Source organism: Cottoperca gobio, chromosome 10 (assembly GCF_900634415.1).
Source record: "Cottoperca gobio chromosome 10, fCotGob3.1, whole genome shotgun sequence".
NCBI classification, from domain to species: Eukaryota; Metazoa; Chordata; class Actinopteri; order Perciformes; family Bovichtidae; genus Cottoperca; species Cottoperca gobio.
In genome coordinates, this window is record NC_041364.1 from 19873797 (window position 1) to 19887885 (window position 14089).

A 14089-nucleotide genomic window follows, 5' to 3' on the forward strand; every position below is an offset into this window, starting at 1 on the left:
CTAAATCCTATTGTCACAGGTATCTGGAACAGTATTTTACTTTAAGATCAAAACGCATGTTTGACACCCCTGGTCTAATCCATTCAGAAACAGAGGTGTATAAACGATAATTTTCCGATAAACAGGGAATTCTGTGCCAGACTATTTCTTGACCAGCTAATCTAACTGGCTGTTGGCTTTGTATTAACCATACAAACAAGACTTCTTGATCTTCTCATGTAACTTTAGACAAGAATGCCAATAAGCATATTTCCAATAAATGTCTAACTATTCCTTTAAGTCTTTTTACTTACTGATCATAATTTGAATGCTATATAATTATTGATAATTTGGTTACACATCTCAATTACACATTTTGCTTAACATCCTTTAAACTAAAGAGCCATTCATTGTTCTCCCAGATTATTTGTCCCTCATTGCACCTTCCTAGGAGATATTTCCCATTCTTTACACCTGTTTTCCATCATACTTTGAGGCAAACATCATGTACATTTCTTAAACCCCACAGATCAGACTGTTTCTTCTGCATCAGAACAGTTTCAATAAAATCAAAAAGACATCAAGCTTTAAAGGTTCAATGAGTAATAGGCTCGCACTGATTTAGCAGACTCCCCGCCGGATCACCAAGATGTTGCTGCCGCTACACAGGTTAGACCCCGCGCTTCATCAGCCCGCTGTGAATCCGAGCCGCCGAAGTGGCTGCACACAAGCAGTACTATGCCGGCGTGGAGGAGGAAACAAAAACACGATCTGTTCGCTCGTCTCTGCCGTCCGGACCCCAGCCAACATACAAAATATCAAAATGTAACACTGCACGGACCGTACGGCCCCCAGTGCCACAGTAAACACACAGATATCTGAGCCCCACGTGAAGATTATAAGAGAGCAGAGTTATTTATACCGACTCTCAGAGTTTCAGCAGTCTGCTCTAATGAACTGACACAGGAGTGAAGAAATACACAGTAAATGTATCAAGAGAGATGTATAGCTGTAGAATACAATACACAGTATAAAGAATACATTATAATACTCTGAAACTTAGAATACAATAAGCTAAACTAAATAATAAACAGGTTAACATACTATAGTTGTTTTTTAATAGCCGATGGTTTTGGTAATTGATTCATTTATGTTGTATGGACCCAGTAGTAGAGGTGAAATACTGCCCCCTGTTTATTTGGAGCAGATGGACTCGAATTTACACATTGAACCTTTTAATAGCTTTTTCACAGAAATGCTTCAGGAATTGCCTAATACAGAGTGAGAAGTGTGAAATCCATTTTCCATACAAGCATGTCTCTAACCTTGGTGCACAAACTTAATTTCTCCTCTTAAATTAGACTTACATCTGCACAGCTTACTCATAGGGCCTATATTTTAGTGAATTCATTTCAGTATTTAGTCACCTATATGTTTTAGTACTGACACTTATAGGTTTTACCATGCAGGAGAGCTTCAACTTTGTGCTAAAATATTAACTAATTATTATTTTTGTGTGTGGGATTTTGTTGATCTAATTAATGTGAGGTTGAGATTGCTGAAGCGGTGGATTTAATAAATAGGCGTACTGAGCTGAGCTGATTAGTGAGATTTGAATATAAGACTGAAAGAAGAAAGCTTTACCTGAAACTCTGTGGGAGTAATGTGTAATATTTTAAGTAGCTTTGATCAGTGTATTTGAATGCTTCATGTCCACAGTATATAGGCCTAATATGGATATGCAAAATGTGAAGTTGTCTCAATAAAGCAGTTTAAGTTCTGTAACATGCAGCCTTTACTTTTAGATTATCCTCTTTAACATAGAGACATATGATGCAGACAACATTATAATATTCTATAGACTAATAAACTATAGGACATATTCATTTGTATCCTTGTAACTTGTTAATGAAGTGACCAGGAAGTAACCAATGAAGTAATTGTGGACCAGGGGTGGGATGTATTTATATAAGGCTGAATCTGACACTCGTGTTGAACTTGTCTTGAGAAACGTCTGTAATAAAATCACTGGAGCTTAGTGTCATCTTCCCTTCAATTTTTGTCATTGATATGACCAGCACCGTGCATTCACCACACAACTGTTGCTGATACTTCAGTGTGATGGGCTGAGAAGAAAGATTGTGGAGTAACTAGCTCAGCTAAAATAAATAGCAAAAAAGAAATTTGACAAATCAAACGGTTGAAATCGTTAACTTAAAGTCAGGGATAAACGGTGAAATAGTTAGCTAAGTCAGGGATAAACGGTGAAATAGTTAGCTAAGTCAGGGATAAACGGTGAAATAGTTAGCTAAAAGTCAGGGATAAACGGTGAAATAGTTAGCTAAAAGTCAGGGATAAACAGTGAAATAGTTAGCTAAAAGTCAGGGATAAACAGTGAAATAGTTAGCTAAAAGTCAGGGATAAACAGTGAAATAGTTAGCTAAAAGTCAGGGATAAACTGTTGCAATTGGTTAGCTAGCTAATAGTAATGGATAAGCAGTTTAAATTGTTAGCTAAATGTAATGGGTGTGAACGTCCAGCTCACAGTTGTAATACAAATGCAAGCGCAACTAAACTGACCTAAACATTGATATTGAATAAAATAAAAATGGTATCCACAGTAATTGTGTTGAATGGCATCCACTTTTAGATCACATGAATGAAACACGTATTCTGGTGTCTTTCAATACTTTTTTGAGCTTGGCTGTGGGACAAGAAAGGTTGGGAACAGCTGCTCGAGCTGACTTGATCAAAACTAATAATTTACACCACATCAAACGAAGAAATTATTGCACCATCATCCTCATTTCCAACCCAAACAGTAGTATGATATAACCATGATAGCTGGTATTGCTTTACTTTTGACAGTGAGACTTGTCTCCCATTTCCACTTCACTGAGAGAATTTGAAAGGGCTTCATAGGATGCCTATAATGTGTGTTCTGCTGGTTACAACAATGCAGGGAGGAGGTGGAAGATGAGAAGGAGGAGAGCTGAGTGCTGACTCAGGCTCTCCCCTGAGCCTGGACTACCCTGGAACACTAACATTACTCACCAAATATTCTGATAGTATCATCTTTCCTCCTGAAGCCGTTTTCTTATGAATAACTTCTTATGATCAACATTACTTGCATAAACCAATGACTATACATCGGAGTGCCAGGATCCATGTGCATTACCATTGATTTGTTTGGAGTTTATCTTTACTGCGTTTTTGCACAAGCACAGCGCCATATGGAACCTGAGATGCAGGTGTGCAAGTTCATGGACATGTGGACTGTGAAGTGTGTGTGTGTGTGTGTGTGTGTGTGTGTGTGTGTGTGTGTGTGTGTTGTTTTACTGGACGTCAGCACCTCTCTCTCAGTGAGGCGGGCTGTTCAGTGCAGATAAAAGTGTGCAGACATATCCAAGCTCTCACGCTGAGGCAGGCTTTATCTGCAGACTCTCCTGTTGGTTGTGTTAGTCCAGCCCCGGGTGATATTAATACCCCACTAATGAGCCCCTTCCTTGAAGAATCCGGAAACAATCGGCGGGGGGCGTGGGGGTAGAGGGGCCTGTGCGCTGAATCAGTCTCTCCCTTGTGCCACAACTCCCCTACGGCTTCCCAGGAACGCACAAACAAAAAGAGGAACGCAGCTCCAATCACATTAATCATGGCCTGTGGGAGCACCGGCACTCACTCCAGGCGCAGGAGAACGAGAAAATTACACGAGAGGAAGAGAATGAGGTGGCAGAGACAATGGGCTTAAATGTGTGTGTGTGTGTGTGTGTGTGTGTGTGTGTGTGTGTGTGTGTGTGTGTGTGTGTGTGTGTGTGTGTGTGTGTGCGTGTGTGTGTAAGAGAGATGTCCTGCAAGTACACGGAAGGGGAGTATTAGTGAAGATAGCTAGTCAGGGATGCTGGGTATTCGTGAATGCCTGGTGCAGAAGAACTCATCCATCTATGACTATCAGAGGTGTGTGTGTGTGTGTGTGTGTGTGTGTGTGTGTGTGTGTGTGTGTGTGTGTGTGTGTGTGTGTGTGTGTGTGTGTGTGTGTGTGTGTGTGTGTAAATTAAGGTGTGTGTGCTGTGTCTATAACTATCCTGGGATGACAAGACTTCATTGAATAACCCTGATTATTCTATTTTTACAGCTGATCAGCATTTCTGTGTGTGTCAGCATGCATGTAATAAACAAGTGTGTGTGTTTGCCAATATTATGTAGAAGAGCATGTTTATCATGGTAATGGACTTAAGTGTGTGTGTGTGTGTGTGTGTGTGTGTGTGTGTGTGTGTGTGTGTGTGTGTGTGTGTGTGTGTGTGTGTGTGTGTGTGTATGTGTGCTTGTGGTCTCAGTTTTCACCAGATAAAGATGTCCAGTGCTGCTCTATCAGATCGCATCAGTATTCAGCAGCAGCGGTGCCATCCTATTCACTTAAAGGAGAGCTGGGCACAATTAGCTGTTAACATTACATGGCAGAATTAAGCCTCGGCCAGTATCCCCAGGGGAAATTAAACCACCGGCAAATCGTTAAACCACAAGCTAAACATTAACAGCCATTTGCATTTTTATTGCACCTGAAAAGAATGTGCCAGGTCCATTATCTCTGAGAGACAGAGAGGGACTCCTTATTTATTATTGTTATGTCGTCCCGTGTGGAAACACAATGGCATTTATACGGTGAAAGAAGGAGCAAAACGAGAGGCCTTTTTTTCACGCTTGCGTTTTAGGAGAGTTATGATTACAAATTCCAACAAGGCGGAAACGTCTGGCAGACGATACAATGACTTGTTTGTTATGCAAATCCCCCTGCTTTCATCCCTCCCAAAAATAAACAAACCCAAACAGATGACAATTTGCACAGAGGCTCAGCTGAGTAAGGCCAGCACTTTGGCAGTTGACAGGTTCTTACGGTCTGCAGTGTCATCGCTATTAAGAGTTTGAATAAACAGGCTCAGGGCCAAGAACTGGGAGCAATGAAACATAAGTGGAGTGAAGAGGTTTGGGGAATTGAATTCACTTACTCAAACCTGATTTCTGATTTTCTCCTCTCTCCTCTGCAGGTGAGCGGGATGTGTGGAACCACTCCTCAGCGGGCCTCTCGCTCAGTAGCATCCCCTCCTCCCCAGCTTCCCGCTGCCTCTGCAGCCCGCAACACGCAGCTCTCCTCCTCGGACTCAGATGAGACTCTGGGTGGCCTCCGCAGGTGAGGAAATCAGGGCACGCAATCCAGAGTGAGACCCTTCCAGCTGATGAGGCAGCCCTTACTCTCAAGAACACTACAGGGGCAATATATGTCTGGCAGACAAGTATTGTCCCTGACAGTGTGGACAGGTTTCCTCCTGTTTCCCTGTGACACTCAATCTTTCACCTCTCGGGTGTTTTCAACACCCCTGATGCAATAACAGGCTTAAGTGAACAGTGTAATAATGCCCAGCGGGGCTGCTGGCCTCGGCCGTACAGTGGGCAGATTAATGTCAATTAGGAATAGAGACACTGCTTATTCTTGCCTCTTTTACTCTCTTATTCTCGGGGGGATCTTATCGACTTGCTTTCACTGTTCTCAAGCTGAATTCCCTCTTATTATATCTCTACTTCCTCTTTGTGTTTCTTTCCTTGTGTCTCTCCTTCTCTCACTGAAGGATACTTTTTATCTTTCTGCTCTTCTCCCTGCTGATGTGTGAGAGTCGTACTCAGATTAACTGAAGTTTTATTCTTTGTGTCTCTCTATGTTGAACATTTCCTTTTCTTTGCCTACCTCAGGGAGTTCATATCCAACTTGAAGGGCTTCAGCTCCTTCTACAGCGGTCTTGGGGAGGCGCTGTGCAGCCGTGAGCCTGCTCCAACAAACTACTCCCTCTGCTGGAATGGGCAGGAGATGACAGACAGGTAAATCACTGTCTCATTTGCCTGTATTAACACACAGGCCCTATAGACAAATCCTCTCCCAAGCACAAACTACAGCCTGCAGGATGGTCCTGCTCAGGTTTATTGCCTTTCTAGATGAGAAGGTTTACAAATAGTCTGCTCTGATTTTTGAATTCCCAATACTCAGCAGCACATACAGGATAGTAGGTGATTTGAAGGCTAAGTTTTCCCAGAGCTGATGAACATCACATCACATGAGGGCCCCCCTCTCCCACCGATTGTGAGTGTAAATCTTGACTTTGGCTCTATGGGATGTTATTAATGTCAGGCGTGCTGTCACCTTCTTCTCGCTTAGTTAATTGCTGTTTCGATCGTTCTGTCCTCCTTCATCCAACATCTCCTGTGCACCCTGCAGAACCTCATTTGGTTTGCGTAATATTTCACTTCACCCCTGTCCTTTAGCTCCACACATCATAACTTCCTCCTTTCCGCCCGCGTCGTCAGCCGGCCCCAATTTCTAATTTGCTTAGACAGTTATAGATATCATCCTTTTTTTTCTTTGTAAATTATATGTGGAATTTAACCAATGCAGAGGTAGACAATTCAGATGAGAAGCGCTGCAGGTTAATGTTTAACGTCTTGTTCCAAAGAGGACTGAGAATACTTTCTGAGATTTTCTCAAACTGCTGAAATGGAGTCTGGCACAAAGACAGAAAAAAAGAGTCTCAGTCTGAGAAGCGACATCAGGTTGGCATGGGGGCAGAGCTGTCCTGAGGGGATGATTACAAGCTGGACCAAACAGCGATAGGAAGGTGGAGGGAGGCAGGAAAGGAGACGAAATGATGGAGAGATTACAATGTCTCAAGGCAAGCAATTCTCGGTGTCATCTACGAGGGCATATGCCTGCAAATTCTCTCGCCGTGTATTTTTCACTCCGAGATTTGTCCTGGATCATCTTCCATTATCCTCCCAGATATTACTTTCTCCAGAGCACAACGTTCTCGTATTGTCTCGTGCAGATAAATTTAGATTGGGTGGGTAGGGGGGCTAAGCGCTGGAGGGGTCTCTGATACTTGAGGAGTGATCTTTCTAGCTAAATGTGGCACTTTTTTATCAGGCTTGTTTACCATCACACCTGGAGCCAAGATCAGAGGAACAACACTTTTCACCACATCAAAGAGCGTTACACTGATAACTGTGATAACAGATGTGACGCTGCGTCAACTCAAAACACTGAATTTCCATTCTTCTGTCGGATCTAATGACAGTAAACTAATGCGTGTGTGATAAGTGATAAAAGATTAGATGCTAGGTCAACTGTGAACATTTCATTTGGGACTATATGAAAACGAATAGGAGGGGAGAGAAAACAGGGAGTGTATTGTTATTTTTCCTTTTGCTGAATGTAGGTTAGTCTGGCTTTTATTTTATCCTTATAAATTAATATGTTTTTACATCATTCCTTTTCAAAAAATAGTTAAACGTTGCATAAAAGGTTACAACAAAAAGACAACTTTTACTTGTACAGTTGTTCATAAAGGTGCATATTGCCACATGCAAAGGACAACAGTTCTGTTTCTGTATTAGGGTTTTAATGTATTTTTCAGGAACAATACAAAATGATCACCATCACAGCTTTACTTGAGTTAGATACTAATGTCAGCATTGTAACATGCTCGCAATGACAATGCTATCATGATTATTAAGCGGCAACCTGCGGCTCTGAAAAGTAAAACCAATGTGGAAGTGCCTTAAACCTGCATTCTTTCAAATGACCAGCAGGGGACGACTCCACTGGTGGCAAACATATGTGAGATTGTATAGAAAACTATGAGAAAATGACCCCACTTCTCACTTGATTTGTTACCTCAGTAAACATTGTAAACATGTGTTTATGGTCTTAAACGTTAGTTTCAAGTCTTCTTCAATACAATATGATGCTCATTTAGTTAATTATGGTCCGATAGACGATAAAGCAACGTATGCTTTAGGGCAGGCCTGACTTGCGATTGACAGGTCACTACCAGGGTGTTGTCTGGTTTGGGTGTTTTCCGTGTTTTCGTCTTAGATCTTTAACCCTTTCACAATGTTTTCAGTTCATGAAAGGTAATTGTTACATTTTGGTCGCCTAATTATGTCTTATTCAGCGTTCGGTTGTACTTTGCTTCACCTTCTTGTGTCACTGCTGGTTTCAACAAGATGGCAACGGCCAAAAATGGCAAACTTGCGGCTTCAAACCGATGGGTGATGTCACTGTGACTACATCCAGTTCTTATACAAACAATCTATGATGCTGATGTAAAGCAGATTCATGGAAATCCATCCAATTGTTGACTTATTTCAGGGCGGACCAAAATACACAAACCTACAGAGTCCCGCGTTCCTCCTGAGAGCAATGGCACTAGCATGGCTAAATAAGACAACTTTCACTTGTTTACATTTGCAGCACACATTAGAACTACAGTTAAAGTAAATGTTATTATTTATTGCTCATCCTGCAGTAATACAATTATCACACCAATCAGCTCCCAAACAATTTGCACAAATATATATTATGGTTTAATTTGAGATGCAGTGTTAAATATGTTGTACCAATTTAACACTGTTGTGTTATTTGCACATGTTGTGGGAAGGGTGTTGTCATTTGTCTCTTAAGTCAAGATGAGAGTTGAAAGAAAACATTTCATATATTTCATGTTTTTTACAAAGTGAAAGATAAGGTTTGGCCTCCCTCACCACACCAATCATTTCCATACAGTCCCTCACAGCTATTTTATGATATCATCTAAATTTGATTCTCGTTTTACTCAACATGCCTTTTAGCCTGAAGAAATACGCTGTAACGACAGTAACAGCCACTCTGTTTACACCCCACATACATTTTACCATGTCTGTATCTTTGGGACTACAAGTGTGATCAGGTGGTGTGAAAAGCGTCAGACTTCATTATATGTTCCTTCAACACCTGGAGTCTCTTCTTCTGTTGTTTACTCTGATGTGAGAGGCATCTCATTCAGACTAACCCTAATAGCATGGTAATTGGTGTTAGATTAGATTAGGTTATCACTGCAGGTAACTGATGTGATCAGCTCTGCTAGCCGCAAACAATAACACAGAAACAATCAGATAACAAACTTAAAGCTGATAATTGACACAGTGGTGAAAAGAGTTTAACGGTGACACGCTAAATCATGTTTCAGCCAAATGATCTGACTGGCATCTTTCAAGTGAAACATTAACCTGCCTCGGCTCATTATCTTCACTTACAATCTCCCTCCCATAATCCTCCTTCCTCGACCCATATTTTCTCTATTTCTCTCCTAATGGATCGCACATCTCTCTCTATTATTAATGTGATAATTAGCAGCGAAGAAGGGGTGAGATCATGGCTAATAAGAAGAATAAATAACTGGGGAAATGTGATTTGAGTTTAATGAAAAGTCTGGAGAGAGCGAAAGAAAGATGAGCGGAGATGGCAGGTGAAAGATTTGTGTGTGTATGTGTGTGTGTGTGTGTGTGTGTGTGTGTGTGTGTGTGTGTGTGTGTGTGTATGGTGGTGTGGGTGCTCAGAGTGATGTCATAGAGATGAGAACAATATGACCTCATGCATTGCACACACACAGATACACACAATGTCACTGTTTATCTCTCTCTTATGAACCTTTTCCCCGAAAATCATTTCCCCCACTTATCATAGCAATATAGGGAATGGCATTTACGCTGAGATATGACCCATGCCCTCACCACCACTCATATCGCCGTGGTGCCCTGGGGGAAGATGTATTTTCGATCCTGACTCGCTCATCTAAACACGCTTGTGTCATGCGTGCAGGAGTAGTTAGCCTCCTCCTCAGAGCTGCGATGGTGTGGTGGGAAGGGGTTAATTCCTGCTACTGCCAAGAGGGAAGAAACACCTGCAAGAAAGTTTAAGTCTCCCCAGCTCCTCCTTCTTGATAACATACACAGGTGTCAACAGAGCCGTGTTTCCTCAGTTACACAGAGAGACATGCAAGCACCTGCCCGTAGGCTGGTTGAACCTAAATATACCCTCGCTGCTAAAGCAGGACAAAAGTACATCTCTGCTAATGTCCTCTCTTTAACACCTGATATGATTAAAAGCCACTAATTGCCCAGTTTATTGTGCATGAAATGAATGATCAGCCAGACATTGTATAATGGTTTAACTCCTTTGAAGATGTTTTTACTTCATAGCAAAACTCAAAAGTTGTAAAACATTTTATATCAACATTTAACAGCCCCTCTTTAAAGGCTGATGCTGAAACATTTTGGACATAAATACTTTCTTTCTAAGAAGTATGCAGTCTCCACACATTACAAATGTTATCCCCCGTTTAACTTTATAGATGTAATGTCTTCAGCAAGGAAAGAGTCAGTCCTTTGGATTGGGTTGAGTTACTAATGAACTTTCCAGTTCTGCAGATGCACCAATAAAGTAAAAAAAGAAACCCAGAAGAGCCGTCATTCATCTTATCAACACTAGATGGTGACAATCACCTTGTTTGGAGTGATGGAGCGACGACGGTCAGTTCATTATGTCTTCCCCTCATGAAGCTTACATTGAGGATCTAACCTCAGTGAATATCCTCTAAACAATCAGAAACATAAGAACTGAGTCTAATTTCTTTCTTTTTGTCCTGTCAGGTTTTCAGTGCCGGTCTTGAAGCGATCGCACCCCGGCTCCGAGTCCCGAAGCAACAAGCCCCCCGAGCCGATCATCAGCCAGATCATAGACAAACTCAAACACATCAACCAGGTCAGCTGTGTGCTGTTTGTACATGGACCACTGTCATGTTGTTCCTGTCACTTCTTGTGTTTAACTGTTTCTTTTACTGTACATTTTAACACTTATCTATGCACACAAGTTGCCTCTTCTCTGTGTAGGTGTAAGGGTTTATCTGAACGTTAGTTCTACCTCTTGGTTCAAAATTGATTAGGCAATGATTTGCAAGCTGCTGTGAAATGAAGATTCCTTGTGCTTTAATGCACCTTTCTCTCTCACATTTGAGAGAAACTCCACTGACAATCTGTGCTCAAGGTGGCTGTCAACACCTTGCTCTTTTTAAACACAAAAAATGCTATTAACAGGAAACGTCTGAATAGATGTTATTTTGTGTCCCATCTGCACTGCAAAATATAAAATCAAAAATCAAATGTATTTGACACATATCCACCAAAACGGCGATCAGATGAGGACACGTCTTCTGAGGGTGATGGGGGTCGTTGTGTCCGACAGGAATTATGTCCTCCATCCACAGTGAGCCCCAGCTGTCATCAAGGCCCAAATCCCCTCTTTTCGTTGCTGCCGTCGCCATGGAAACCACCTTTTGGAGTGGGCTGGCTGGGTGCAGAGATGCTTGGATGTAGGCTCAAATTCAGCCTCTGTAGGTAGATGTATCAGCCCACAGATCTGTCTGTATTTCTTGGTTCCCAGTGGTTGCACTTGTAGCTGTCAACACGTCCGGTGGCTGCTGACCACCTACTACCCCCCCAACACACACACACACACACACACACACACACACACACACACACACACACACACACACACACACACACACACACAGCATTTTCCAGCTGTAAAGTGTGTTTGCGTGCGTGCGTTTTCGCCTGCATGTATGTGTTTGAGCTTCTGAGTGCTGCAGGCCTGTCACAGTGGATTACAATCCTTCTCTCCTGTTTAAACAAGAGAGATCCAAGGAGCAACAGTAGACCTTCCTCCACTCCCCATCTGACAACCAGAGACCCTCAAGAAAAATACAGAGCGTTGTGGTTTGGGACACTGTAATTTACTCAATTACTTTTGCTGTATTACCTCATGTAAGATTAGTCCTGCTCTAAGGAAAAAGAGCAATAATTGAACAGGAGTGTTCGGTGTTTTCTTATCCCCTACCCTCTTTAATGTGTTATGCAGGTTTAAAAGATTATTCCAGTTTATAAAAATGTGGGTCATACTGTTATAGTTTTGGTCATGTCTAAAGGCACGATGAGTAACATTTGTTGGCTGCAGTTTGTAAACATAAGATTCAAAGTTGGTCTCTCCTCCCCGTTGGCTCAACAAAGCTTTGTCCGCCATTTTCGTAGCTTCCTCTTGGATGCATGCTTATGATATCCTGGTTGCTACTTTTTTATTGAGGTTGATGCAAAGATACGTCCTGAACGGCTGCAGACGCTGACACTGCCACACACTTCTAGTGGCTCATTAGTGATGATTGAGAGGGTAATTATATTGTATTTTAGTCTATACATTGTTTTTTTTAAAGAAAATCCAGAGCCAGTTAATACATTCATTAATTTGAATATATATAGAATATTCCATTCTATGCACAGGAAAACTCCAGGCAAACACATCTTTGGAAGTACGTTAGGTCAAAGTTGAACCAAACGTTGGTTTGTTGGATGTTTACAGTTTGGGTAATAATTTTACTGCTCACCTTCAGTTTGCTTAAAGTCTGCATGATCGTCTGACTGCGTGCCTCTTTCCCCTCCTGACTTCTTTTTAGCAATGTTTCAACATTCCCAAACCTATTCCGTTAACTTGTTGAGTACGATGTTGTTAATACCAACAGGAATGGTGGCCAAAACTAGGAAAATAAAACCCAATGTAGATGTGAGTGTTTATGTGTAATAAACTGGAATCATCCGATAATCTTAAAAACACAGGACATGTACACATAAGCACTCTAATGTAATAAGCCTTTCAAAACTTCCTGCTCTGACAGGGACAAACATGTGCACCCATGTGATTATAAGCAGAGCTGCTGCAGTGCAGTCTGTTTACCATGAGGATCGCTTCCTGACAGGCTTTTCATGAGATTTTGCAAGAAAATGCAGTTTGGTGAAATGACTGAGCTCATTGTGTTTACAGCCCTTCAGACAATCCGTTAGAAACATGGACGCAGTCAAACCCTCTCTCTCTCTCTGTGCATGTGTGTGTTCAGGTGCTCTCAGTAACCTAATACTAATTTCTCATTGGCTCCCATGTTGTACTGATGACGTGGTATATATGTGGACATTGATGGGGTTTTGATTCTGTTTACATAAACGCCTGATATTTATGCAGATTGACTATTCACATGGGAGCTTTTAATCCCATATCTGATGACCGTACAGCAGAGTCAAGCACATTTCTGCTTAAACTCCAACTTCCCTTTAGATCTCCACATCAATGGGCTGGATTAACATCTGACGAAAGATTGACTGCGCTTGATTGCATATTTCATGTGCAGTAAAACTGTTTATGACTCAAAGCCATTTGTGCAGAAATCCGATTACACAATTATTTTTTACTACAAATCATCACTATGCAGGGGTATACAAAGTAACAGGAACGCCTTACGACATGATGCAATACAATACAATAGTCCTGCAATAAAAAACTCCCCTTGTCAAGTTTACATAATTAACGTTTTCTTGTGCCTGAAAGAGCTCACTCAACTTTGTGGTCACTTTTGAGGTTTTCATTTATTTTTTATTTGTTTATGTATCAATTTCCATTGTATTGTAAGCTTTTCCTGTTATTTTGCATGTTACTTTTAAATTTGTATATACAGTTCTGAAATGTGCAAACATGAAACAACTGTATTATTCACGGATAAAGTAAGAAAGAGACTAAGAGTCTACAGCCACTGAGCCCATTTGTTAGACTATGTATTAAACATTTCAACACAGAATGCCTATAAAAACTATGCATCAATTGAATGCAAGTAAAACTACCTAAACAAAATAACAAAGGCACTACCCCTGGCAGTACCCACTTTTTAGACTCACTGCACTCGAATAAGTCCGGGGATCAGCAAGCAGTCAGGATTCATCCTCTGGGAACATGAATCTCTTGGCGACTGACTGCCATTGCCATCCATAGATCTACGACGCTAGCGTGACTAAAAACATATCTGCCAGTAGAGAAGTCAAGCCGTTAAACTTGCTTTATAATCCTGCTAAATGTTTATTGACTATACGCAGTGTTTCATGGTCCTCGCTGCTCTGAGCCGGCATGTTGTAAACAACCTCTGAAGGCACTGGAGAAAGTGATGCTGTTTAGTTAAAAGCTGTTTTATAAGGTCTCCGCCTCCCCGCCAGTTGAAAGACCACCAGCTCTGGATGTTGCAGGGCTGAAAGCAAATGGACTAATTAACCATCTGATAGGAGAGTGGGCCACAACTCACAGATAATTACTTTCATCTGCCCTGTTTAAATGCGGAGTGTATGAGGACAGGCCAACAATGAGATAATGTGTAATGTT

At 41.5% G+C, this 14089-nt stretch overlaps 1 protein-coding gene across 2 annotated transcripts in view; it reads left to right on the forward strand.

Annotated features, from left to right (window-relative positions):
• The window catches only part of gpc3 (glypican 3), a 115190-nt gene that overhangs the window by 69118 nt on the left and 31983 nt on the right, over positions 1 to 14089 (forward strand). For both annotated transcript variants that reach the window (XM_029442000.1, XM_029442001.1), the window contains exons 4-6: positions 5022 to 5164; positions 5722 to 5847; positions 10489 to 10600. In XM_029442000.1, the coding sequence (XP_029297860.1) occupies positions 5022 to 5164; positions 5722 to 5847; positions 10489 to 10600 (381 nt within the window). The remainder of the gene's footprint in view (positions 1 to 5021; positions 5165 to 5721; positions 5848 to 10488; positions 10601 to 14089) is intronic.